The sequence below is a fragment of the Diplotaxodon limnothrissa genome, linkage group LG10 (assembly GCF_057381915.1).
Source record: "Diplotaxodon limnothrissa isolate DT_005_m linkage group LG10, D_limnothrissa_male_GT1.1, whole genome shotgun sequence".
In the NCBI taxonomy this organism is placed as follows: domain Eukaryota; kingdom Metazoa; phylum Chordata; class Actinopteri; order Cichliformes; family Cichlidae; genus Diplotaxodon; species Diplotaxodon limnothrissa.
The window spans coordinates 34,428,753-34,455,466 of NC_140605.1; the positions used below are offsets into that span (position 1 = coordinate 34,428,753).

The 26,714-nt window shown below is 42.7% G+C and overlaps 1 protein-coding gene across 2 annotated transcripts in view; it reads left to right on the forward strand.

Annotated features, from left to right (window-relative positions):
• The first annotated feature begins 1,008 nt into the window (after nucleotides 1-1,008).
• LOC146624788 (glutamate receptor 1-like) overlaps nucleotides 1,009-26,714 on the forward strand; it is a 109,150-nt gene continuing 83,444 nt past the window's right edge. For both annotated transcript variants that reach the window (XM_085364739.1, XM_085364741.1), the window contains exons 1-2: nucleotides 1,009-1,241; nucleotides 10,542-10,676. In XM_085364739.1, coding sequence (XP_085220865.1) covers nucleotides 1,148-1,241; nucleotides 10,542-10,676 — 229 coding nt within the window. In that variant the 5' untranslated portion in view covers nucleotides 1,009-1,147. The remainder of the gene's footprint in view (nucleotides 1,242-10,541; nucleotides 10,677-26,714) is intronic.

Sequence of the window (26,714 nt, forward strand, 5' to 3'; positions counted from 1 at the left end):
CAAAAGTTCATGACATTAGAGAACGTGGTGGAAGAAGATTTCTGGTGAGTTGGGTCCACGGTTCTGTTTCAGTTCCTCTCCAATGCTGATGTGAGTTCAGGCATCAGCTGAGCCCTCAGGTGAGCTCGTTACTTCCAGCTGTGTGAGGCTGAAGAGTGAGGTTAACTCTCTCTCACACACACGCACACAAACACACACATGAGAGAACAGCAGGGCTGCAAGATTGTGAACAATGTCAGCAGGTGTGTTAGGAGAACATACGGGTGCGTTGTGAACTAGCAGCAGCCATGTTAAATTAGCAGCAAAAACCAAAACTGGTTTTGGAGAAAGATATAAATGTGTTATTTCCACTGTTGGAGCCTCAAGTGGACGTTCGAGGAACTGCAGGTTTTTGCTCTTTGCTCTAAACTTTTCGTGGTTCTAAGTCACCACCAGGCTTTTCTGTGAAGGTCAGTCCAAGAAAAAAAAAGTTCTCAGGGCTGCAGTTGCCTTTCTTTGTTCCACCAAACAGCCACTGCTCCGGTCACGCTGATATACTCCTAGGATGGGTCTCGAACCCATAACCACTGATTTAGGAGGACAGTTAGAGGCGCTGCCTCAGTGATGGCCGAGTGGTTAAGGCGTGGGACTTGAAATCCAACCGGGTTTCCCCGCGCAGCTCAGAAGCCTGCTCGCACCGGATGGGAAGGTTTAGAAGGAAAAGACTGAAGTCTGTAAACTGACCAGATCCCGTGACGGTGAAAGGTGTAAACAGTTAGCACATGTGTGAATCTCAGTGACCAGCGGGAGAAGCGGGCGATCCTTCACTAACAGAAATCTGACCTGCTGAACTCTTTTTGTCGTGTGGCCAAATGTGTTTCACAGTAATGTCACGCACTGATTTTGGTGTAACTACACTTGACTGATGTGCGCAGCAGAAAGAGAGAGAGGGTGAGAGAGTGGAGGGGGTGAGAGAGGTACAGTCTCAGCGGCAGCACGGCTCTGCGCTCCGAGTGTGGATGTTAGAAAAGAGGGAAGGACTCCGAGACACACACACACAGAGAGGAGCGCTACCGGTGGACGTGAGTGTGCTCGCGGGCTGCGGAGCGTCTCTCCGGTCAGCTGTGAATGGGATTACGGCGGCTCCTCCGGGACTGCAGGAGGAACCATGCGGCCGCAGAGCTGCCCGCTGCCCTCAGCACTGCTCCCGCTGCTGCTCGGGCTCTGCAGCGGCACAAGTTTCCCAACTAACATCAACATAGGTGAGTGAGCCCCGAGAACCCGGGTCTGACCAGCCCGACCCCCACATATTCAGATCATTCATATCATGATTCACGCGTGGACGCCTGGACCCGAGTGCTTGCGCTCCTCCAGACTGTCTCGAACGTTCCTGCTGTGACTTTGTGTCGATGTGCTTCTGTGATCGGGACTCCCTTACTTACACTAAGTTAGGGTTTATATTTCCACGCGAGGACAGGCGCTTTTTGTGTCTGCAGCACTTTAATATCGCTGCAAAACGCAGGGCATCTTTACCACTGTGACGCGAGGCGGAGGTTGTTCACGGTGATTCTCAGCGGCGGGAAGATTATGGAGATCAGCACCGCGGACAGAGTCACAGACTCAACAACCAACAACTGAGTTGATTCAAACATGGCTCAAAAATCGTTAAATATGAGAATCATTGAGGGAAAATGGGGATACCGGCTTCAGCACCACGGACAGAACTACTACATACGAACAATAGTGGACCAGCATGAGCACCAGAGTCACGGCGGGTGTGACTGATTGTTTTTATGGCCTTAAATTAAATATAGTTAAAACGTTGCCATGACTGGGGGGGTCACAGAGACACAGACAGAGCTTATTACAGGCTTATTTTAGGACAAAGGACAGAGTCACAGTAGCTTAATGTGCTTTATGATTCATATGGTTTCTGCCATACACATTTCAGAATCAGCATTTATGGGGTCAGAAAGTCAGACGGTAATATTCAGCACCATGGACAGAATCATGAAAGAACATTGTCTGTTTTTATGGACAAATTCCTAAATTTAAATTTACAATTGAAATAAGAGAATCAGAACTTTAGAGGGAGAGAGCGATAAAGACATGGGCTGGAATTCAGGAGCCGGAGAGAGAGACAGGCCACAGCATGGCTAACATCACTTAAGAACGCAAAGTGTTTTTTAAAGAGAAGTATGGTTATTATATTAATCCATAGGGATTAGAAGAATTAACTCCATGAACAGAGCCATATAGGGCTACCATTTCTCATGTCAATAAACATGATCAGGACATCCCAGTAGTAAGTCCCAGACTCTAATCCCCTCAGCTAGCCCCGAGGCTACATGTACACAACAGGATTTTCCATATTGAGCTATTAATTTATGAGCCAGTCACCTCTGAACCTGATCAGCTGTTTAGTCTGCTTGTTGCTGAGATGCGTGAAAATGTCCGTTTGCGGAGCGGGTGGATTCATTTTCTCTCAGAGGACTGATCATTTAATGATTGCAGCTCTAATGCCACACATTAGCGTATTAACTGTGTTTTTATTGTACGATGGTGTGTTATGATAATCCTGACTTTGCCTGTTTGATGGTTCTTATAATTTCCTCTGAGACATCCCGGCCGATGGGACTGTCAGAGAGGAGCCTGCAATCTTTCTTTGGAATGACTTTATCATATTTTTATCATATTTCTAAATTTAACTGTATCTTTTCATTAATCTGAAGTATTTCCTGAGGCTTTAGTGATTTCCTTCAGCTCTGTGTTAAACCGCAGTCTGCTCGGGTCACTTTACAGTTTTACTGTCAAGTCTAAATACTTGTGCTTTGCTGTTATATCACTAGATGGAGTTATTGATGATTTATTCTCCTTTTAAATGTACCTTTTTTTCCATCATTATATAATATTAAAAACTGAGAAAAGAGCTTGTGATTTGTGTCCTAATGGTTCAACTGTTATTATTTAGCTGGTTGTAAAACACTCTGTGCCTCTCATGTAGGCTCACATAGATGGTGTGGTTCTCTTGCTCAAAGTCACTTTCATTTAGGGACAGATGGAGTCAACCCTGCCATTACTCAACATCTTGCACTATGAGACTCTACATATAGAGCTCTAACGCTAATTCAGTCGGGACCACTACAGAGCAGACCCCAGGTCAGTGACAGCAAAGTTGAGACTAATTAAATGGGATGCAAAGCAGCTTACAGACGTTCAGATGTTTAAATAATGCATACCAAATAAGATTAAACAGGGGTCACTGATTCATTTCTTATAAGGGGCTAAACTGCAAGCCCAGTGATGGAAGCAATGCAATGCAAGTAAAAGTGGTCATACTTTAGTATATACCTATTCATCCCCTGGGGGAGTAAAAATCCAGCTTTACTAAGTAAAAGTAGAGGTTAGGGTTAGTGCCTTTTAATCAGAATCCCCACTTTTATTAGATGCGTTGGGTTCAGATTTGGATTGAGGAGGTTTGGCAGGATTTCTTGCTGTGGGAGCACAGAGTTGGACACTGGCTCTTGCTGCTTCTCAGATACATATTTAGCTTGAACAAGAAAATCTGGGAGAGATCATCCTGATGTTCTCAAATAATATCACAACTGGATCCAAGGACTCAGGTGATGCAGAGTGTGGAGGAAGCTTCAGGCTTGGTGGTTAAATGCGCTATCCTGTTAGCAAGGCTGCAGCTGCTTCAAATGGAATTACTAGAGTTATTTTAATCAGTGATTCATTCAAGTTATTGATCAAATTAAAATATATAACCTGCAAAAGTGCCCAGTGATTAAAACTGTTAACATCTGATATTAGTGATGCATAAAGCTCCAGAAAAAGGAAAAAAATACCAACATGCGGTTATAACAAAGTCGTACAAGAGTGAATATTCTGCGTCCTCAGGACTTTAGTTATGTAACTTACATTTCTATGCTACCATTTTCATGCAGCGAGCTCAAGTAAAGCAGGGGCTCAGTATTGTTTTCTGCCCTCAGTCCTGATGTCAGTAAACAGACGTTCAGCGGGAGTTTATGAAGCGGGGACTCCTCTGCCTCCTCGTCTATTCCCATGTCGAGCCTCGACTGGTCGGCTCACACTCAGCGATGTGTGGATGAGGCAGCTGTGGGCTGTAGCGCGTGTTACGCTGCCAAAATGAAGTTTAAATGTGATTCATCAGGCCGCTGGTCCAGATTCCCGCTGTGGCTTCCACTCAGGTGGGATGCTCATTTGGCATCAAGTTGAACTAACCTTCATTTTACTGGAATAAAATCCCTCCTGCAGCGTAACCCTGCACGCCCAACCAGAGCGCCTCGGCACTCCTGCACGTCTTTATAGCTTCAGTCACAGCAGATGGATTGCTTCCAGCCCTCATTTCTCTGATGAATAAATCATAAATGATTCTAATAAAATTTCACAAACTGTCTAGGGATTGCAGATTTTATTCTAGGTCAAATATACACAACAAACTCTATCATTAACAAAACCTTTATCCGAGCATAGTGCCTCATTCAGGTTTTGCAAAGGAGACTTCAAGTTATATAAAGTTTAAAGATGGAGACATGGAGTACACAGATGCAGAAATGAAGAAATTAATTTATTCTATTATTATTGTATTCATGGGCAAACATATTGTGACCCCAGTTGACTGAAAAAAGTCCAGTTAAGTCATGTGACTGAACATGCTTCAGTGATAAGTGACGAATGGAGGGAATTTGACTTCTGTCTGTCATGTTGACCCAGCATTTTCAGTTTCTTATGTTTCTGGTATTCTTCTGTATTATGATTTATGTCTGATTCTTTAGTTATCCTGCTTTGATTATTATTATAAGTCTACGTTTCAGTTTATTCTGGTTTAGGGTTTAGTTCTTAAGTTTTGTTCTTATGCCCTCGTGTTTAGTTTAGGTTTAGTTCTGTGCTTCGTCTTCTCTGCCCGTGTGTTCCCTCTGTGTAAAGTCCATGTTTAGTCTGTCTTTGTGAATTGTTTCCTGTTTTATTTTGAAGGGTTATGTCTGATGTCAGTGTTTCTAGCTTCGCTCCCCCTGTCTCGTTAGGTCTCATTCCTCCCGGCTGTGTTCCCCTGTTGTCTCTAATTCCTTGATGACCTCCTTAGTGTGTTTAAGCCCCATGTTTCTTTGTGCCAGTGTCGTGTTGTACCATCAGATTTTGCCTGTGTGTCCAGTTTGTGGGTTTTCCCAGTTAGGTTTCTGTTTTGTTTTCTGCCAGCAATAAAGCTGTGGTTTTTGAGTTGCACTCAGTCTCTGAGTCCTGCATTTGGATCCTCACCTCCGCCTGCCCGCACACAGAGCCCTGACACTGTCATAGAAATCCAAACAAAGACGAGAGCTGGAGTTCCACTGGATCAGGAAGGAAAATGAGAAACTGCAAAGGTTGTATGTTCCTTTAAGACAGGGGTGTCGGACTCCATGCCTCGAGGGCCGGTGTCCTGCAGGTTTTAGATCTCACCTTGGGTCAACACACCTGAATCACATGATTAGTTCGTTACCAGGCCTCTGGAGAACTGCAGGAGCTAATTTAGCCATTTAAATCAGCTGTGATGGTTCAAGGACACATCTAAAACCTGCAGGGACACTGGCCCTCGAGGCCTGGAGGTGCCCACCCCGCGTTAAGAAGTACTCCAACCTTCACAATGAAGTAAAATTTTGCAACAAACTGCTCAAAACTCATTGAGCTCATTTTGTAGTCCATCTGGATATCATAGTTTTGACAGAGGAGCCTGGGGTAAGTGCCGTCACATTCTCTGAGCTTCTCTTTACTTGCTGCGACCTATTAAATACTCTTTCACAGCTTTTCTTCCCTTCACGAAATCTTCCATTGAGTTCAAGCACTGTTTGTGTATTAACTGATGCCTTAGTAGTGTGGCTAGAAATGATATTTTCGTGTGTGTGTGTGTGTGTGTGTGTGTGTGTGTGTGTGTGTGTGTGTGTGTGTGTGTGTGTGTGTGTACTGAGATTTTTATTTTGAAACTGTAAACAGCAAAAATGTCCCATTTTGTGTTTGCGTTCCTCCTGGCTGATGTGCTTGATGTGGGATTTAAATATTTCCTGTGGTGTCATGACTCCTGTTATGTGATATTGTTACTTTTATCCCTATTTATGATTATCTTTTCACTGTTTTTATGCATTTAAATGTGCAGTGTGTTCATTGGGCAGAAACTTTGCTTTGGCTGAGCTGGGTTAGCTGCACTGGAGCATTCATACAAGTGAAAATGTCTCCTCATGTTTCCTGTTGCGTACATGAGAAACCATCTTTTTTGAAGGTCATGTAAAATATATGACAAGGAGCTGTAACCGGTGTGTTCCTGCGTTGTCTGACACTGAAAGGTAAAAGAAAGAAAGACCTCCAACTTGCCCGCTCCAGCTCCTACAACCAAATGTAAACCGTAAGGAAGAGGGTTAGCTCAACCCACCACAACTTCCAAGCTAACAAAAATGATCTATTCATGATAGCATTAACTGTGCCTATAACACATGTGGCACACGCATACTACACATTTACAGTATCTACCAAAGACGGGCACAGTGATGACAATAACTGAACTAAAACACAATCAGAAACATCAGGGTGGCTAAATATACATTATGTGTGTTGTACAGTGTTGGGAAAGAAATGACCCCAACCTCTCCCACAGGGGAACTGTGGAAAAGGGGAGGGGCCAAAGGGGTACCCCGTATTTATAGGGTTGCACCAAAGAAGGAGAAGGGGCTCTAACTGATAATGAACATAACTACAGGCTTGAAGGTCCTAAAAGTCAGGTATGATAGGAGGGGTTTGGGGTCTAGAACACATTTTGTGTAATTATAACATTATGTAATTTATGACCTGGTTACACAGACATGGAGGCGGTTGGAAGGTGATGAATCATAACAGCTGTCTTGTATTAAAAAGTTATTGTAAAGTTTGAATATCTTCGTGTTCTCCTAAGGTAATAATGACTAAATATGATACTGACTTGTATAACTACCAGTTTAAAAAAACAGTAACTGGGTAGGACACAAAGAAAAAGTCTCCAAAATGCTCGACTGGGTTAAATGAATAACACAGTCAAACTTCAGAGACAGTGTGTCCAGTTGGGAAGCATAAACTGTGAATCCGTTTCACCTGCTTTACAGATGAAAGTGGCAGCAGGTGCGCTGGACAAACCCCAAATAAAGGGAATGGTCTTGCAGGTGCTGACCACAGACTGCTGCGCTCTGCTCATCCCTCCTGGCTGCTTTTTTTTTTTTTTTTCTTTCCGTTCATGTCTTTGTCACTGCTGGTGGAATGAGACGGTACCTGCAGCTCATTCAGGCTGGATCTGGGCACGGGTTCATCTCCTCCAGGATGGCACATCCATATCGACCAGCACATTCTCAGGAGTGTGATGGGTCATTAAAAACAGAACTGGACGGAGCCTTATTTGCTCCTGTGTGAGGAAGAACAAAGTGAGCTTCTGTGCTCGTCTCTGACCGAACTGTCAGATCCAGAATCCACAAGGGGCCGGCGTCCTGCAGTGAGACAGACACCGTGCAGCTGGATTAATGTCCTGTTGGTGTCTCTGCAGTGTAATGGGTGCTTCCTGTCTGGACACATTGATATCTGCGAAGTTCAGCTGACTTTGTGTTATACTGCAATGATCGGGAAAAAAACACCTTCTCTCTGAGTGTGAACCTCAGATGTGAGTTATCAGGACGTTTGGAATAAAAATCATAATGATGGCCACAGTGAAGCTGCTGACTTTCATCCAGGAGTGTATTCCACTCTCTTACTCTGTCCCTGATAATTTGAACCTCTGACTACATTTGTCATGGCCGACACATTCGGACCATCACAGTTAGATTCAGGGGAAAACTCCATGGCTCATATTCGATGATTACATCGATAGTAATGACAGAAATCTTTGTGTCCATCAGCCTGCAGATTTGAGCACACAGCTGCCACATTCTGCTGAGCTTCCCACAGACATCCACACTGCTGAAGGTCACAAGTACTGAGAGAAAAATCTCTTTTCTTCCTACTCAAGTTTAAGGCAACTCTTATTAATCTCCAGCACTTTATGGGGAAAGTTTGATTCCTACAGGACAAGCTTGTCTCTACTTAATGTGTAAATTTTCACAGCAAGGACAGGACAGTACTTATCAGTGCTCATGTCTATTTTAGGGGGCCTTGGCTGAAACAAACTGATCAACAATTTCAAATGTGAATACAAAGTGATGACCCGCATCGTGCTTTGTTGGAAAAACTAATATACAGTAGGAGTGTGAAAAGTATGAATTTTTTGTGCTCCATATCGCCCCCCTCTGGTGACTGAAATCCCACTTACTCAATAATAAAAATGGCATCAAATTGTGGAGATGCTGAACTGAATTTGTGCGTATCATAAACTTTTATTTCCCCACATTTATTTTTATGTGATGATCTAAGAAGCTCTGTAAAAATCTCAATATGTTTCTGTTGAGGAAACCATGGCGATGCTAATTTCTGCACTGACTGGCTAAATAAAGATGAAGGAGAAGCTCGATGCAGAAGAAAGATGGTTTCCTTCCTTTTTCTTTAACTGCAGAAAATTTGTGCCTAAATGTCACCAAACAGCAGCAGAAAATCAACCATAACTGCGAAAAAAGCTGGAAACTGAAACCTTTTATTAAACTGCTTTATTCAAAGATCTGTTTGTGTGGAGACAGAGAGGACAGAGCAATTTTTACTTTCCTGCTGAGAAGAAGAGTCGTGAAAGCTTCACCACAAAAAGAAAGAAAAACATAAATTAACATTTGAATCGAGGAAGTTGGAGCGCCCTGCTGTGCAGTCATATGAAAGCATCTCTTCCTCCTTCAGCACAGAAAACAGAAGAGGGTCAGTCAGTCGGAGTTTAAGTGTTTGGATAATTTCCACGTGACCCTAGAAACCATTATGCTGAGAGGGTATGAGTGCCGTAAAATGGCTCCAGTAAGAGCAGAGAAAAGAGGCTTTTAACAGCAATTACAGCAAAGCGGGCACTCGTCATTATTAGTGACAATGGTAAACTCTGTGTGAGCAGCCAGCTCACGGGCAGCACAATCAAGCATCTCAAAGTTTCTTAACTTTACTCCCATTTCTTATTTTAGGGTAAAGTTGGAGTTTGAGGTGCTCAGGAGCAGTGAGTGTGAATACACTTACATGCAAGTATGAAAACACACAGTTCAGCTCCACTTTTCTTTTATTGGGGACATGAAAGCGAAATAAATTGGAAGAAATCTTCTTTGCTATTGTTAGCATGGCTGCTCTATCACGACTATATGGACATCAAATTAAGAACAGCAAGCTGGAGGAGAGAGAAGCTGGGAGTTTATTCATTTCCACCCAGCATGAAGACAAGGAGCCACATTTAACCTCATTTACAGACAACAGAGAATGAAACCTGACCCTGATTAGCGGCCTTAAGTAGACTAATATGAGCTGAACACGTGAAAATGTTTCACTTCATAGGAACTGAGGAATTTTGGCCTTAAACAGGACAAAGGTTCCAAGTTCAGACAGGAGTGAGACACGGCTGCTGACTGCTGTTTCTGGCTATCAGCAGCAGGAAGTGGCATCCACATTGACCACTTTATAGACAAAATCTTTAGATGGTTGAGTAACTAAAGCTCCACACTGAAAAAAAGTGGTTAGACATATTTTAAATAACAGTCCTTTAAGGCGAAACAGGAGAAGCCCCACAATTACATCATTTAGTTCCAATTGGGTTTTTTTTAAGGCATTTCTATATGAGTAAGAGAAGCTAGCTTAACAGTAGACTCATGAGCTTCATTAGCTCCCTGCTAAAGGTGCAGATGACTTGCAGGCAATGTTCCCTCTAAGCTACGCGCGTGTGCAATCGCACACTGCTGGCACGTCTCTGCGCACAGAAAATCTAACCTGAATTGAAACTAAAACAAATACGTTAACAATTCTGTTTTGCAGTTTAAGTTAGTAAGTGACCGGAAACTGGCTGCTCCACCCAATGATGCGATTCACATTCGTATATACGCAGCTAATCAACGTCGTTTACGGGAAAGACTAACATGCTTTAATTGTGCTAAACAGCTCCACATGAATAACTAGCACGAGCTAATTAGCACAATGTTACGTCATGGACATTATTATAAAATTTTTGCTTTGCGGAGAGACGTTTTTCCTGCAATAATCCAGAACACACCATTAGCTTTTCTGCAGAGGGAAGCAGGGCGATGCGTTGACCCTTGATTTCCTTTTCTTTTGACTTTTTGAGGTTTAATTTAAAGTTTTACTAAGTGTGACACAGAGCTGCTTTTATAAACTCTGTTTGCATTTATACTCTAAGAACAGCATAAAGTGGGGGCGCTCTTCAGGGCGGTCCTATAAAGCACAATCACTATGAACAGCTCAATAAAGATTTCACTCTTGTATCTGATTTCATGTTAAATCAAACGGCGTCAGCTCTTACTGTAAAGCACACCGGTGTTTTTGGGCTTGTGGGTGAGCGGTCGTTTCTCTCTCTGGGGCTTTCCTGTCCTTTGTGCTTTGGGACACTGAAGAACACCCTCTGTGTGTCTCTGTGTGTTTGTCAACAGGAGGCCTTTTCCCCGGTGACTCCCATGAGTACGAGGTGTTTCGTTTCGCCCTGGCACAAAACCAGGACATCCCCAAGCTGGTGCCACAGGTGGACATGGTGGACACGAGCAGCAGTTTCGCCATGACCTACGCCTGTAAGTTCATAGACCGATGGCGCTCTGGGGCGGGCCAGAGGGTGACTCTTTGTTGGTGTTTGGGGTATTTTACTACATTTTTAACTGAGCTTTTTAATTCTGGTATAAACAGCATTTTGTGCACCTGTGCTTCAGCAGTTAGTTTCCATGGAGCGTTTCTACTTGATTTAATTTCATTTTACAAAGCGGTTCAGGTGCCATGCTCATCTTTTAGATATCTGAATTGATATGAATGAATGCAAGCAGGAGGACCTGGTGCATAAATCTTTGAAACAAAGCATCTCCGGCTGTGCTTTTTTTCCCTTTTTCTTTGTGCACTCATATCCCAGATTCCAAAACGCAGCGGGGCATAGAGGATGTTTACCTCACACTGGTGCAGTTGGATCAGATCAAAGTTGAGTTTTGCTCAACAGTTTTGGGATGGAACTGGCTGCCACTGGTCCGGTGGATTTGGAGGTCACTCTGCTTTGCTGAAATGTAGCAACAACACGGTTTATTAACTCTACAAACAGTCTGATGTTTCCTTTCTCTGTAATGAAATTATCAGCGCTCACTGTGGAGTACTTTTATTATTTCATAACAGCAGACAGAAAGGAGTGGCTTCGCTCAGAGTTTGCTCAACATTTATGAGTGAAGCCGTCATTAAAGCATCATCCAGCTCAGCCTGTGGTGATCAGCGTGAACTCATCAAGGAAACAATTACAAGAAAAATAAGAACCATCTGCAGAACTCGGAGACATTTGCAACAATCAGAAAGCTTGTTTATATGAAAATGTAAAATGTACCTTCATAACTTATGACCTGTGTGCTCCAGTCCCCTGACTTTGATGTACTTATTTTCGGCTGTATGTGGATGTAAAAATGTAGTTTATCTGTCAGGTTACACGTGCCCAAACAACTGGCAGAGCTCATATTTGAATAACACTGCAGCTGTTTCATCATCGGCTTACTCCGCACGGTCTCTTACCACAAAGTGCTCCAAACATCTGAATCACATTCCTCCCACGACGTCAGACATGCCGCTGGTGTCCTGCAGCACCGATGCTTCTGCTGCGGCATTATTAGATCCCGAGAGAAGAATGTCAACTTCTCCGAGGTTTCAGCACTTCTTAATGTTGGTGTGTGGAGTTGCAGGCTGACAGGAGACGTTCTACATGTATGAAGTAATAGAGCGATTGTTGTGACAGTGGAGTGCGCTGCATTCGAGGGCTCGCTTTCAGGAACCAAACAAACAGTCTCTGCAGCTGATGCTGCTCCGGCTTCATTCACTGGAACTGAGAAAGTGTCAAAAAAGACATGAAGAACATTACTGGAGATCTTGATCAGAGAGCCAATGATGAGTTAGAAAATAATGGAAAAAGTCCAGGAGTATAAAAGAGTTTTTACAATAACTTTAGCATTTTTAAGATAAGATCAAATAACCTTTTTTAGTCCCACACGTTCAAAATTTTTTGGTCACATGCTAAATCTATTTAACACTTTAAAGTCAAGAGTTTATATGAGTTTCTGAGACTTCTACATCATCACTGTATATTTTAGCGATGTTAAAATTTGGTGTTTGGTGATTTGCCCTCTTAACTTCACCAAAGGACAAATAGAATTTGAATTTTAAGGGCTGAAAACAGATTTCGGGTCAGTTTAACTGCCCCGCTGCTTTGCTTTGACCGCAGTTACAAGGCAGCAAATTGTGCCATAGTTCTATTTCCAGACTTTTTATTTTGGAAGGTTTGAAATGATTTTTAAAGACAGGATTTTGCAGCAAATACATGTTTAAGATTTCAGTGTCAAATTCAGCAAAGCAAATTTCCTGCCGGTTATTTTTGGGTCTTGATGATATAACACATGGTTTTTGTAGCTACTGAATGTGCGCTTTTGCTCGGATGCTTTTGTGCATTGTTAGTGTATCATTTGGCTCTCTGTGGTGCTTGTCTGACTGGGTTTTTTGAAGGGTTAGCCTGCCGTCCGCTGCACTCACCGTCATGGGTCAGTGCATCATTCTCCCATCATCCAGACTTCATTCAGCAGACCTGGGATTTACAGGGTAAACACAAGTACATGGAGCCTGGCTTCAAAAGGGCACGTTGCGGCAGTAAATGGACGCAGACCATGGGGAGCTCGCCACTAAATGGACTCTGGCTCCGGGGAGCGTTCTGTACAGTGCAGCAGGTTTAGACAATAATGTGCTGACCTGTTTCATTCTGCCCCAAAACACTGAATTTACCACCTGAATGTTCAGCTGCTGCTGCAATGAATCAGTTCAACCTCAGACACGAGGCTTCATGTGTGACATGAGCTGTTTAAAGAGCTACAGTACGAGTGCTTAATCACACTAAGTACAGACCACAGCACATGTCATCACTTAACATCATTAGACAACAGAGGTCATTACAACTTATTTAAACTGAGTATTTCACATACATCACTCTGGAACTCAACTCTTTAAATTAAGAAATCAACCTAGCAACACTTTATCCTTCAGTATTTAGCATTAAAAACAGAGTTTAGTTGTCCTGAAAAAAGTGATAATGTTGGTACTCGTCAGAAAGGTGATGCTACTCAAAACACTTGGTCCAGTAAGTTTTTGGGCCAACGCAGTAAATAATAGAAAAACACAAATACAACAATTTGTGGTCATTTATTTAGAAAAATGTGACTAGTAGCTATGATTCTTATTTAACATGGACATAAACGTATTTATTGTATGCTTTAAACCGATGAGTTGCTCAGGTATATTTGGGGAGTCATTTAAACATTTTAAAAATCTTGTTTTTATGACAACAGTATGATTAATTTACAATTGGATAAACAAACTTTTAAGCCTCAGTCTCGACCAAAGGGATGAATTCTTATTCTTGTTATACTTCTTTGAAGTCCGCTGTCTGAGGTTTATTTGTAGCTGATGTTTTCTAATTAAAGTATCTGCAGATGAGTCTGCGCAGTCAAGAAAATAGGCAGTCTACACGGATCCTTGTTCGCCATGTGGTGGTATAAGTTAGACCCCAGCAAACCTCAGCAGGGTCACAGACATGAAAAGTATCCTCAAGACTTTATGTCTGAAATTTGAGTTGTTGCTAAATTAGCTAAATTACACATGCTAATCAGCAATAGGTAAAAGACTACCGACCACAATTTCTTCAACGATGAGTTAGTACAACCAGCTGCACAGAAAGCTCCACCATTTGTCAGATAACTGCATTAGAAAAACTGCAAAAGGCATCAACAACACAAACATGATCCAGAGATCCAATTCAGTGACTCCAATTAGTAGACAGCTAGCAACTGCAGTCGTCTGTGTTGCAATCCATCCATCAGTCTAAGAGGCCACGCCCCTAGTAATGCAAACTTTAAAATTCATCATTATCCAAGTATTTGAGTTATTAAAGAATTCACCCACCAGGAGGCTAAGGTTCAGGAGGTAGCGTTGGAAGGTTCCCCGGCGCCTTTAGCCTGCGTGGAAGTTTATCCTGAAAAGTTGTCCACAGAGCCTGATGTCGCAGTGTGAATGTGTGAACTTAGGCAAAAACATGGTTGTATGATCGTCTGTGAATAAGTGAAGGAGGCTTGTCGTAAGAAAGTGCTTTAAGTGCTCAAATGGAGTGTAAAAGTACCCATCCCTTTATACACAGATGTAATGAAGCAGCTGAGAGTTGGAACATTTTTCGAAGTAAGACATAAACATGTTTATTTCTGCTGTAAAGAGATTTTATCAGGCAGTCTACAGGGACTGATCACGGTGCACATTCACTTTGATGATTGGTGCTTTACCTGGACCTGACATTTCCCACGGCCGGCGGAGCGGACCAATGTGTCACAGTGAGATTCTCCTCCATAATGCAGAAAGTCTCTAACGTTGCTATCTTGAGATGCTTTGTGGATCCAACCTGTCCTCACTCCCAACTTATCACATGACCCGTTGGTGTCACCGCGGCTTAAACATGTTTAATACAAGGCTCTGATCTTCTGAAATAGATGGAATGAGTGTTGCTGGTGTTGTTGAGGAGTAAAATGTAATAAATGTTATTTATTACTGTGGCAACAAAGAAAATGTTGGAGGAGCTTGTTGCATTTTGACAAGCAGTGTTGGTGCCAATATTTCAAATCAGTGACAGAAAACTTTAAAATAAGAAATAAAAGTGACACAAACTGCAAAAAAGGCTCAGATGAACCTTAACATAAGGAAGTAAACATGACGTTGGTACCAACACTCGAATAAGAAATGCTTCATCGTCATCTCTGAGAAGCTCAAGTATTAACATCAGTTTATTTATTCATATTCTATCTTGAAGCCGGCAGTTTTAGCAGCTCCAGTCTCAGAATACTAAACAAAAAAATGCTAATGCTAATAAAAGTGGAATATAAAATCAGCTCTCAGTGGTGCAGCTGTGCTCTGCAGCATTAAAACTAAATCTGGAGTGAAAGACAATTGGACTGCACATTACACAGGTTAGTGTTGTTATGAGGGCAGATATTTCTTAATAACGTCCTCACTGATCATGTTTTACAGCCTAGCAGAGCAGATAATCCCAAAAACATGCTTCCAGTTCGATTGTGAAGTCTTTAGAACCAGCGCCATGTAGTTAATAAGCAACAAGTGCCTGTGTTTCTGCTGAGTCATACTTTATACATGCGTAGAGCCGCACAGAGCCGGTCGTCCTCTCTCATCTGACAGAATCGTTAGCTTTGATTTGGACGGGGCTCAGTCAGGATCTCAAAGTTTGATATTCACAATCTCTTTTCACCCAGTTTTTCATCTTTATTAACCCTTAAACGCACAGCCTGCTGGCTTGGATGCATTTGTTGATCTGAGTGTTTCAGGAAGACAAAGCGTCCGTCCATAGGAACGTTTCTAGACACTTGAGAGGGGTGAGGATTTTGAACCAACGTGTTCTCTATTACTATCATTTACGTACAAAATAAATATCTTTATCTCCAGTTTGGTACCAAAGACTTGGAGAAACAATGCTGAGGAGCACTAACGCTGCTCTGGTGACTCAGCACCTCACTAAGATGCTTAGTTTTCCTATCAATTACCTAATTAAAACAACCAGTGTATCATAGGCCTCTAAGCAGTGTTAGCCTATTGGTTGTTTGTAGCTGAGTGAGAAATGTTTTCAGTCAGTTATAGTGAGTTTGTCTGTGCTGGTGTTTTAGGTTTGGCTTATTCCACCTGAAGGTGAGTCCATCGAGTCTCTGGATCTCTTTAAAATGAAAATTAATGAGAGAAAATCAGTGAAACCAAAAGTGGCCAAAAGGATAGCTGTCCATGCATCCATCAGTCCATCCATTTTGTAGGTGCATACTACTGTTTGTAAGTCCCCCCCCCTCGTAGAGTCTGCCAAGGAGAATGGTTAGAAGCTATGATTGCAAGGAAAGATGGAACCAGAGATCACATCGCCTCGTCTGAGACAGCCCTGAGGGAGGCCTTTGTTGGCAAAAGCTGGGCGGAAGCCATCCTCTGGACCTGGAGGAAGGACAGTGAGGGTCCTGTGCTTTTAGCCCTCTGATTACCTCTAGTGTTTTGTTTATCATCATATTTCCAATTTTAATTCTTATAGAAAAAAAGGCGTCACAAAGGATTCACATGTCCTCCATCTCAGGACGTCTCTGTCTGAAACTGAGGGTCAAAGTGGCTTCCAGAAAAAGTCCAACAGTTAGTGGAAGGTTTCACAGTTGTGTGAAGGCAGCTCAGTGCAGAGCAGACCTCTGTGGGTCTTATCCTCGCAGCGCTACCACCTGTTCCGACAGGCCAGTTTCTTTGGGTGAAACAAAGCAGCCTCAGTGTCTGATGCTCTCCTAAAAACGCGTCCTCTGCTCGCTCCTCTGAGCAAACAGGAAACCACAAAGTGCAACTCCTGGTTTCCTCTTTTCTGCTGGTCAGCAGGTGCCTCTGAGTGTTTCTATGGAAATGCTGGTTAGTGGGTGTCACCGATTGTTACCATGGAAACTCCGCTCAGTCGGTGTCGCCCATTGCTGCCATGGAAACACCGGTCAATGGGTGTTTTCTTGTTGAGAGACTGGCTCCGGAGCTGCTGTTTCTGTGTCCTGTGGGAAAATCAGGCTGCAGTCACTGACTCCTGTCTGTTGCTCTTAAAATGGCCGGTTTCTGCTTTTCCTTACTTCCTGTTGGCTCTCGTGCTCCAGTGGCGGAGGTTCTTATTAATGATGGCCTCAGTTACTTTCAGATAATGAGGTCAGAATAAATACAAGTAATCTCAGACTCCTTTAAACACTTTGATTTGTTTAGCTCTTCCCTACTCTTGGATGTGTATGACACCAGTAACATTGTCACCGCAGGCACTGAAACCTCAACCACCTGCTGTTCAAACTTTCTGAGGGGCAGCCAATTAGAAGGGAGTTGGCTTAAAGTGGGAGGGGCTTGTTTCAGATGTGGCATAGCCTGAGGGATTGCACCAAAGCTAACTGTTGTATAAATGAGGATTATTTTGGATTCTGAATCATGCAAAACTTCTCTAATAGAGTCCCAGAATAAAGATATGCAGCTGGATCTGAGCAGAATACGACCACTTCAGGCTCTGACTCTGTTTCTGTAATATTAACTCATTGCCTTAAAATATCTTTTCACATATAATTTTTTTTGTATAACTGCACCCAGAATAGCTGATAACTGCACTTTATTAAGTGTCTGAGGACTGAGGAAGTTACCTGTTGTAGCCAGATTTATTCCATTGCCAGCTGATGCTCAGGTTCAGCCGCTTTGTTGTTTTATCAGCGCTCTGATTGTTTTCAGCCCAGACTCTGACTGCAGAGCTGCACTCTTGGAATATGAGCAGACTGTGGTTTGGGCATCATCTTCTCGAAAGAAATGCTAAAAAAACAACATTTGAAAAATAGGCTTTCTACACTTCTCACGTCAATAGCAGATTGTGGATTATAGGTTATCATTTGTGTAGAACGTTGTATTAAGACTGTAAGCAGTTGCAGGTTGGTTGTGTTTTTTGGATGTTCTGGCAGCCTGGGTGACATCAGACAGGCAAAACTAATAGATTCATATCATTTATTCATAATAAAGTCTGAAGGCCATGAAAATCATGAGAGAACAAAAGAGCAGGAGTGAACCTGGAGAAGGTCATGAAGCAGGTGAGAGAATGTGTACCGGCAGATGTGTTTGTTAATGCTAACTAATGAGCTAATCAGCTTCATTAGGAGGACGCTGATTTAACAAAAGTCAGACCCAGAGGTATCACACACAGATAATCTGATGATGCTGCAGGTATTTGCATATTCAGAGAAAAACCTGAGTTGAGTGAAAACGTGAGTTAACATTTCTGTTCTGAAAGTGATATAATCATCTGTGCTTTAAAAATTAGATGTAACTTGTGTTTAGTGAGCTCAGGAGATGCTGTCAACAGAACCAGGCGGCTGTTTTTATCCTGAGGTAAGCCAGATGTCCGTTCCACCTTCGTGCAGTCGAGTTTTCATTTTAGTTTTTTCTACGTGCGAGATTTATTTTTCTTTCCTGAGCTCAGGCCACGTTGTTGAGTGAAGCGGCTGTCAGTCACTCGAGCCGTCATCACGAGACTAAATCTTGATAAAAGTGAGAGTGAGCAGCTTGTGTCGGAGTCTCAGCGCTCAGAGAGATGTTTGTTTTTCTGCCTCAGAGCGCGCTGGAAAGACGCAGCCATGCTGCTCGGCGCCGACTCTAGAGTCTGTCTCGCAGGAGGCCGAGCTCAGTCTGTTTTACATTTCACACAACAACAGACCGGGGAGAAAGCGGGAGGGGAGGGGTTAACAGTAAGAGAGAAAAGAAGCGAGAGACTGAGCAGGAACAGAGGAAAACGGGGAGACCGAGGCTGGTACAAAAAGCACAGAGGACAGTTTCTCATGTGCAATTATGATTTCAAATTCAGGTTCAGCTGTGGAGAGGACATTTTATCAGCTTCAGTCCTGAGCTGGCCAAACGGCAAGTGAACAGACACTGACAGCAGGACTGCAGAAATCATAACCATGAATATGAGCTTCATTATTTAACATGAGCGCTAACAAGTGAGGATTTCCTGAAAGAGTTGGAGCTTGTGGGTTGCACGGGGTTCTCAGAGTTAGCGCCAGCCCTGGCTCCCTACCATCGTCTGGTTCCACTGTGGGATCTTTGTGGGTTCATTTGAGGGAGTGGGAGGCCCAGGTGGCAGTGGACAGAAGCCACAGGGAGAGCGATGGAGGGATGAAGCCACAATCAGCTCACACCTCTGTCACATGTCAGTGAAGGCGGATCAGGTGAGAGACTTGCGGCAATCCGGAGATGAGGGCAGCTGCAGCCACCCATTAATGATTCTTCCACAGGTTCACAGATGGAAATCTTTGTTGGTTGATGTTTTTGACCAAATGTTCCCTCTCCATCGTCTCGACTCAAGCTGGACTAAACAGTGAGCGAGATCAGTGGAAGGAAAAAGGTGATGCGCTTGATTTATATCACAGGACAAAACGAGAGCTTTGGATTGACTATTAATGCAAAACTCTTTATCTAGGTTGCATTGTGTTAGTAACAGCTGGAAACCAAATTTGTAATTAAATAAAAAAAATCGGATGAATTGCTCAGCCCCAGTTGACGGTGAAATCACTCCCTGCAGGTCTGTGTGAGTGCAGCCCAAAGATTTCACACAAAAGGATGCTGTGACATCACCCACTGATTTGTGGCCTACTGGTTTTGCTCTCACATGATTAATGGACCAATTGTTACAGCCTTAAATTAAATCAGTTAAAAGCTGACATTTCTCTGGCTGTGTAAAAATAACAGTGATGATGATTGCTGGGTAACGTTGTGGCTGTTCCTGTATAATCAACAACTGATTGAAAAGACTTTAAAAAGACTATTTTCTAAGACGTCCAATCAAAATTGAGATTTGGTTTGGTTACAAAGAGAAGAGACTTCAGAGCGTATGAGACGACAGAGTCACCACCGTGTCATCCCAGCATGTCGGAGCCGCACAACTGTGACGCACAGATGTAGGGTTTGATTAGAACTGAGCAGTTCTGATCCGGTTCTCGATTCCCATCACTACACAAATGGTAAATAGACCAATTTTTAAAGGTTTTTAAAGTTCTTATACGCTTTGCTTGAGAACACAAAGCATTCTTTATAACAGTGGTTCCCAAACTTTTTTTGCTAGGCCGCCTGTTTTACAAAGAAATGTTTGCGCCCCCACCCAACCCCCCGCGCGCACGCACAAACACACCCTCCAACCACACACGCCCATATTTTGTTTTCAAACTCCGTTGCGGTTTATTTCACACCTCAAACATTTAGAAAACAATTAAGCAAATGCAAGTAAACTGCAATAAATTACAGGTAGTTAAAATAAACTCTTTTACGCTGCGTCCGCACCTACACGGGTATTTTTGAAAACGCAGCTGTTTCGTCCGCACATAAACGGCGTTTCGAATCACTGGAAACAGATTTTTTAAAATTCCTTTTTTGTGTTTACCTGTGGACGAGAGTTCGTCACGAAACATTAAAGGTATGTGCTTTATTTCATGTCAGCTGTGTGCACGTTATTGCTTACATGAGAGGAATTGCAGAATGGAGATAGAGACAAAATACTGTTAATCTGACTGTCTGCAGGTTTACACGCAGTTACTGTCCCTCCATTTACAAAGGCAGAGGCGTCACGCTGTGATTATTTTACGTGTAGTTGTTTTTTCCTGTGTAATAATATTCAACATTGCTGTCAATACATTTTTCAAAAAATGCCTCTCTGTGCAAAATGGGTGTAAAAACATAAACAGCTGTGGGATCCTGTTTGTCCGTGATTTAGACAGGGGGAACAAATCGTGGCAGGATCAGCCTGATGTTATTTGTATCCAGCTGCAACTTTACTGTATAAAGAGCAAACATCTCCAACATGTCAGGAGCAGTTAGTCATTACAACAAGTGTTTGTGAACTAAAAATCAAGGATGTGGGATCCTGTTTGTCCGTGATTTGAAGAGCCCAGCGCTGCTCCCGACGCAGGGAAGACCAATCCTGCAGGGAGACCTCCCTCAGCACCTGTGCAGGTGAAACCAAAGGGCAGATTTGCTTCATCATATTTTCTAGTCTTTGTCTTAGAATGAAGTTGGTTTGGAAACATATTCAGCGATGCTTCATCCCCTGCTTTGCGTCTGTGTGGGAGCCCCGTGCTGGCAGTGTCCAAGTGTTGTTGTTTTTTTTTTTTCCTTTTCATACCCCCTGCGCCCCCCCTGCAATGGCTCTGCGCCCCCCCGCCCCCCGAGGTGGCGGGCCCCACACTTTGGGAAGGTCTGCTTTATTCACCCATTTATACAAGCACTTTTTTCTACACTTTCTATGTAACATTCAAGGGTACTTTGGTATGCAGACTGGAGCAACCAGGGATTGGACCACCAACCTTTGATTGGTGGTTATGTGGCTCAAGGCATTAAACCCTGGGGGAAATTATATATGACATAAATATGTTTTTACATTTGAAACACATGAAACAAACTCATAAAATCAAATTTCAGGTTATAGTTCAATCAATCAATCAATCAAAATTTATTTATATAGCACATTTTTAAGACCAAAGTACACCAAAGTGCTTTCCAGTAAAATTGCAGTACAAATAAAATCACAATAAAATATAAATTACAAATATATAAAATATAAGATAATTACATAATCTAAATACAGAGCCAGATGTAAATTACCCTAATTCGCCTTAAATGCCAGATCAAACAAATACGTTTTTAAACGTGATTTAAAAGACTGAATGGAATCTGACGCGCGAATATGAAGAGGGAGAGTATTCCATAGCCTGGGTGCAGCAACGGCAAAGGCACGGCCTCCTCTGGTCTTCAGCCGAGACCTAGGTTGCACCAAGAGCAGTTGGCCCGATGATCTTAGTGCTCTCTGAGGGCTGTACAGACAGAGGAGATCAGCTAAGTAGTCAGGTGCCATATTGTTTAAAATTTTATAAGTAAACAATAGAATTTTAAAATCAATTCGATATTTGATAGGAAGCCAGTGTAAATTTTTCAGAACAGGGGTGATAGAGTCAAACTTTCTAGTGCCGGTCAAGAGACGTGCTGCGGCATTCTGGACCAGCTGCAGACGCTGCAGAAGAGAAGATTGTAGACCCAAGTAGAGTGAGTTACAATAGTCCAGTTCTACAAATACACAATGAAATAAACGGGCAAAACTAACAGTTCTGGATCAAATGTAACCTAATTTGAACTTTCATTGAGATGTATCATGAAGTCATCTGTTAGACCTCTAACCAACAGAAAATTGCTCGGGGTAAATGTGCGCTCATGGTTGTAATGAGGTTGAATTCATGTCTTTATAACAGCGTGAAAAGATGCCTTTTAACTTTTACCTTACAGCCAAATTTAGACATAAAGGGATAATCTCACCACAGCCAGTCACAATAGTTCACTAGCAAGCATGCCAATACGTGACACAAAGAGTGGAAACATTTGGTGAGAAAAATCTCAACCAGATCTCAAAGCTTTGAGTCTTTGTGGAAGAGAAAAGGGTAGAGCGATGGGTGGAATAAAGCAGAGGACAGAAAGGGAAGCTAAACAAGACAGAAATGCAGTAAGAGAGGGCGAGAGAAATGAAGACAAGTGGCTTCACAGGATAAGACGGGGACAGATAATGAAAAGGGCAAACAAGAGGGAGACAAAGAGATGGATGGAAGGAGAAAGAGAGAGAGACAGATAGATAGAGGAAGGGTTTTTCGGTAGTATCCAGGGGGCAGTGGGGATCAGCTCAGGTGCTGCAGCTCCATTATTCAGACTCTGTTCACGTCTGGTTTAGAAAAATAACCTGCAGCACCGAGCAGAATCAGGGCACACCTTCATTTTCAGGTTAATTCCAGTTTATTATAACCAAGGTCTTAATTTTGAAGTTTGATCTATTGATTTCTTTTGCTCATTCATCCTGTTGGGGACATTTGAGACATTTAATCTGGAGAGAATCATGTGATCTTGGTATGGGCCATTGTTTGTGGATGCTTTTTGCTTGTTTGATAAAGCCTCTATAGTTCACGCTCATCTTCATCTGATTCTTGCCTTGGGCTGTTTGTTAGTGATCCCTTCCAGATCAGGTTAGTAGTGTATGTGGTGCCAGAGACTGCTGCCATCAGGTGGTGCACTGCCATGCAGTGTTTCAGCGGGTGGCATATATCAAAGGTATTCACATGAATACCAAGTATCTCAGAAGAACACTGAGTAACTGCCATAAACTGTATTTCCTGTAACTCCACTTGAAGGTGAATCAGTCCTCATAGACTCAGTAGTGAAAATATCCAGATGTAAGATGATCACAGCTATTGCCTCCCTTTATATCAACTCTACAGGTTACGAATTTGTTATGAGTCATCAACTTGAGTTTTTTAAGGCTTAAACTTGGCTATTTGGATTGACAGGTGGATGATGACACAGGTGGCTGTAGCTGACTGTACTACTGACTGTACTAGGCATTATTGTAGGGTCTTAATCTCACAATATTAAGCACCTTGAGGTGACTGTTGTAGTGATTTGGCACTGCGCAAATAAAATAAAATGGAGTAGGTTCCACCACAGCTAACTGGAGTGAGTGACCTGGGCCCTATTTCAGGAAGCCGGTTTAGAAAACTCAGAGTGAAAAACGACACTCACGGTTGAGTAACCCCGAACTGTCCAACTCGGAATATTCGGTTTCAGAAAGGCTGATAACAATTAGTTCAATCAACGCGGAGTTGCTTTAACCCCAAGTGAAGCGCGCGGACGAGGATACATAAAGCCCTGATAAGCGGAGCACAGATTAAGCGAGTCACCATGGAGACGGAGGGAAAGAAGGCGCGGTCAATGTATTTTACAGCGCTTGAGGCCGAAATTCTGATGGCAGCATATGCCGATAACATGCAAATTCCACGGAAAAAAGTAACACAGCCACAGCTGCAAAAGAAAGGGAGCATGCATGGCAAAACATAGCCGACAGAGTCAATGCGTGAGTGTTAATATAAACATTGATCGAGGGATTTCCACCCATTTAACACGTTATTTTATCATATGTTATTTTATTTGTTATTTTATACATTTTATTTTGTGACGTGATGTGAGCGCAGGTGCAACCCAACAGGCCCCAAACGTTCCTGGCAGCAAGTAAAAATGAAATATAAAAATATAGTCCAAACAGGTAAGGTGTAATTGTATTATGAGCCATAGTGCTTGGTCTGTTTGTCCCATGTAAATCAATTGCAGTTAGAGGCTACATTAATTTCCCCTCTGTAAGCACTTATTGAAATTATCTGAGCACATTACAAGTACATATTTGCTTACTCTGTATGCTCAAATGTGGCCCGTTATAGCCAACAGAAAAAAAGCGGAGGCCCGAAAAACAGGTGGGGGTCCTCCACCACCACCACTCACAGAGGCTGAGCAGTTGGCCCTCAGCCAAAACAGTGGGCGCCCTGTGGCCGAAGGCATCTCTGCGGGGACATCCTCTGAGTCAATAACCCCGCAAGACACAAGTGCCTACATAAGGGGTAAATTCAAAATAATACATGATGTGCATACATCCTTTCTTCACAGTCACCTTTGCAGTGCTACTCATTCATTTGATAAACTCTTTACCATAATGAATTATTTTGTAGTGAAGTTATTTTCCTACTGATTTTGCCTTCCCTCAGTCTTGGTTGTCTTTGAGAGCATAATGACAATGAAGTGTAAGGTGCTTGGTATGTTTGTTAATTGCCATTTGGTCCCTTGTAAGTTATAAGTGACCTGTATAAACCTCATATTCTATCAGTTGATGGTGATGGTGTACTGCATCTGGTGCAGCCTCCTGTTGAGCCAGACCAACATGCAGTTGTGAGTAATACTCCACAGATTATATGAGTTTACAGTAGAACAGCAATGTTGTTAACTTCTTTACTACAGGAAAATAATGAAGAAACATTGACAGCTGTTACAGAGGAGGAAGCAACAGAGACACTTTATGAGGTTTACATCTTTTAATACTTTGTGTACAGGAAATACAGGCGACCAATAAAGCCAGTTGAACAAAAAATCTGTTTATTCTTCTTTCAACATGTTGAGGTGATGGGTCAAAAGAAATGATTGTGACATATGGTGTCTCTGACTGCGCTTCCATCTTGTATGTCCGTGGGAGGGTCAGGATGTTCATGGTTTGGATCACTGCTGATGTTTGGTTCAGAAGGACAGTGTTCTCCTCTAATTGTGGCAATGTTGTGAAGAATCACACATGCCACAATAATGTCACATGCCCTTTCTGGGGTGACCCTGAGTCTTTGCAGGCACTGGAACCGGGCCTTAAGCATTCCGATAGTCATTTCAACTCTAGCTCTTGTCCTGCAATTAGCCAGATTATATCGCTGCTGTGGGCCCGGTTCAGGGTCAGGGTAAGGGGTAAGCAAATAGGGTAAACATGGATACCCCCTATCACCAAGCAAGTAGCCAATGAACTCTCCTAAGACAGAAGGATACACTTCAGTTCAAATGTCCCTGTAGCAATTGGTCTTTATATATTTTACAGTATTCTCAACTCACCATGTCCAAATTTTGTGCTCAGTGTACATTCACGGAATATTTGTGAGTCATGGACAGAGCCTGGCCGCTTGGCTTCCACATTTGTGATAATGTTGGCAGCATCACATATGATCTTCACAGTGCAGAGAACACAAATTAGCATCCATTACTATAATGAAATAATTTGTTAGTTTGACATGCTACAGGGAACTATGTACCTGTACATTAATGCTGTGGAAAGACTTCCTGTTCACATAGTCTCCTTCATTTACTGAAGGAGCAATGATTGGAATGTGAGTGCCATCTATACAGCCAATCACGCCTGGGAACCCTGAAAATAAATGTAGAATTTAAGTAGTAGTTCAAGTATCACCACATCATACATTAAGTTTTGGTCATCCTGATACCTGCAATTTTGTGGCATCCCTCTTTGATAAATCTTGTGGGTCTATGACCGGGGAACACCACAAACGAGTACAGGAGACGTTTCAGTGCAACTGTAACATTCCTGACTGCCCGACAGACGGTAGCCTTGGAAACGTGCTCAGCGTCACCAATATTATACAGAAAGCTCCCATTTGCAAAAAACCGAAGTGCAATACAAATAATATGTAATGAACTGAGAGGATGTCCGCGATGTGTCACATGAGCAATATTAGGCCTGAGGATGTTATCCAAATAACTTATAGATTGTGCTGAGAAACGGTAACGTTCACACAGAAAATCATCAGGAAATGATAAAATGTCCAAACGCGCTCTGATCACTCTCTCCCGGCGGAGAGCTCTGCGGAGAATTTGGGCTTCACGATCTACTGGCTCTTCAAGGAAGGGACACGCCATGTCCGACACTTCCTACTGTCAGGTTTCCGACAAAGGGGCGGAGACAGTCAGGGTTAGTTGTAGTAAACCTGCTAGGGGGCAGGTTAGCTTCACGGAGTGTGTCGTCATAGTGACTCACTGAGGCTTCATCTGAACTCGCTTTGTGAAACCGAAAACCCAGAGTTTTCGTTAACTCAGGGTATACTTACTCAGTTTTTCCACTAAACCGGCTTCCTGAAATAGGGCCCTGGACGTTTGGACCATGTTTGTGGCTGAGTGTTTAAGCCTGTTTGTTACTCTCTTACTTATATGTTTATGTCTCTGTAATAGATGCAGTTCACAGATGCAGGTTGCCAACTAACCATTTAAAGTAACTTACACATCAACATGGCAGTAGCTAAGATGCTAACTCTGAAGCTTTAAATTGCTGAGCAGGTTACATTTTCAATGGTTATGCTTGTGTTAACAACCCAGGAAATCTGCAGAAAGTCCTAAATACTTTTCATTTGTTTCTGCATCTGATTGCTGACTGTTGGGAGAAGTCACACACCAGTAAACTGTACGTGGGATTGTTGTAGCAGTCGATGGTGAATTTTTAATTAGCTTATCCATCTGTCCGCTTTCACACCACACTGCATTAATTAACTCAATGGCATATTTGAAGTTGTAGTTATTTACAGCTGATAAGTGCTAACAAAAATATGATGCGAATGAAAACTCATTCTGCACTAAATCGT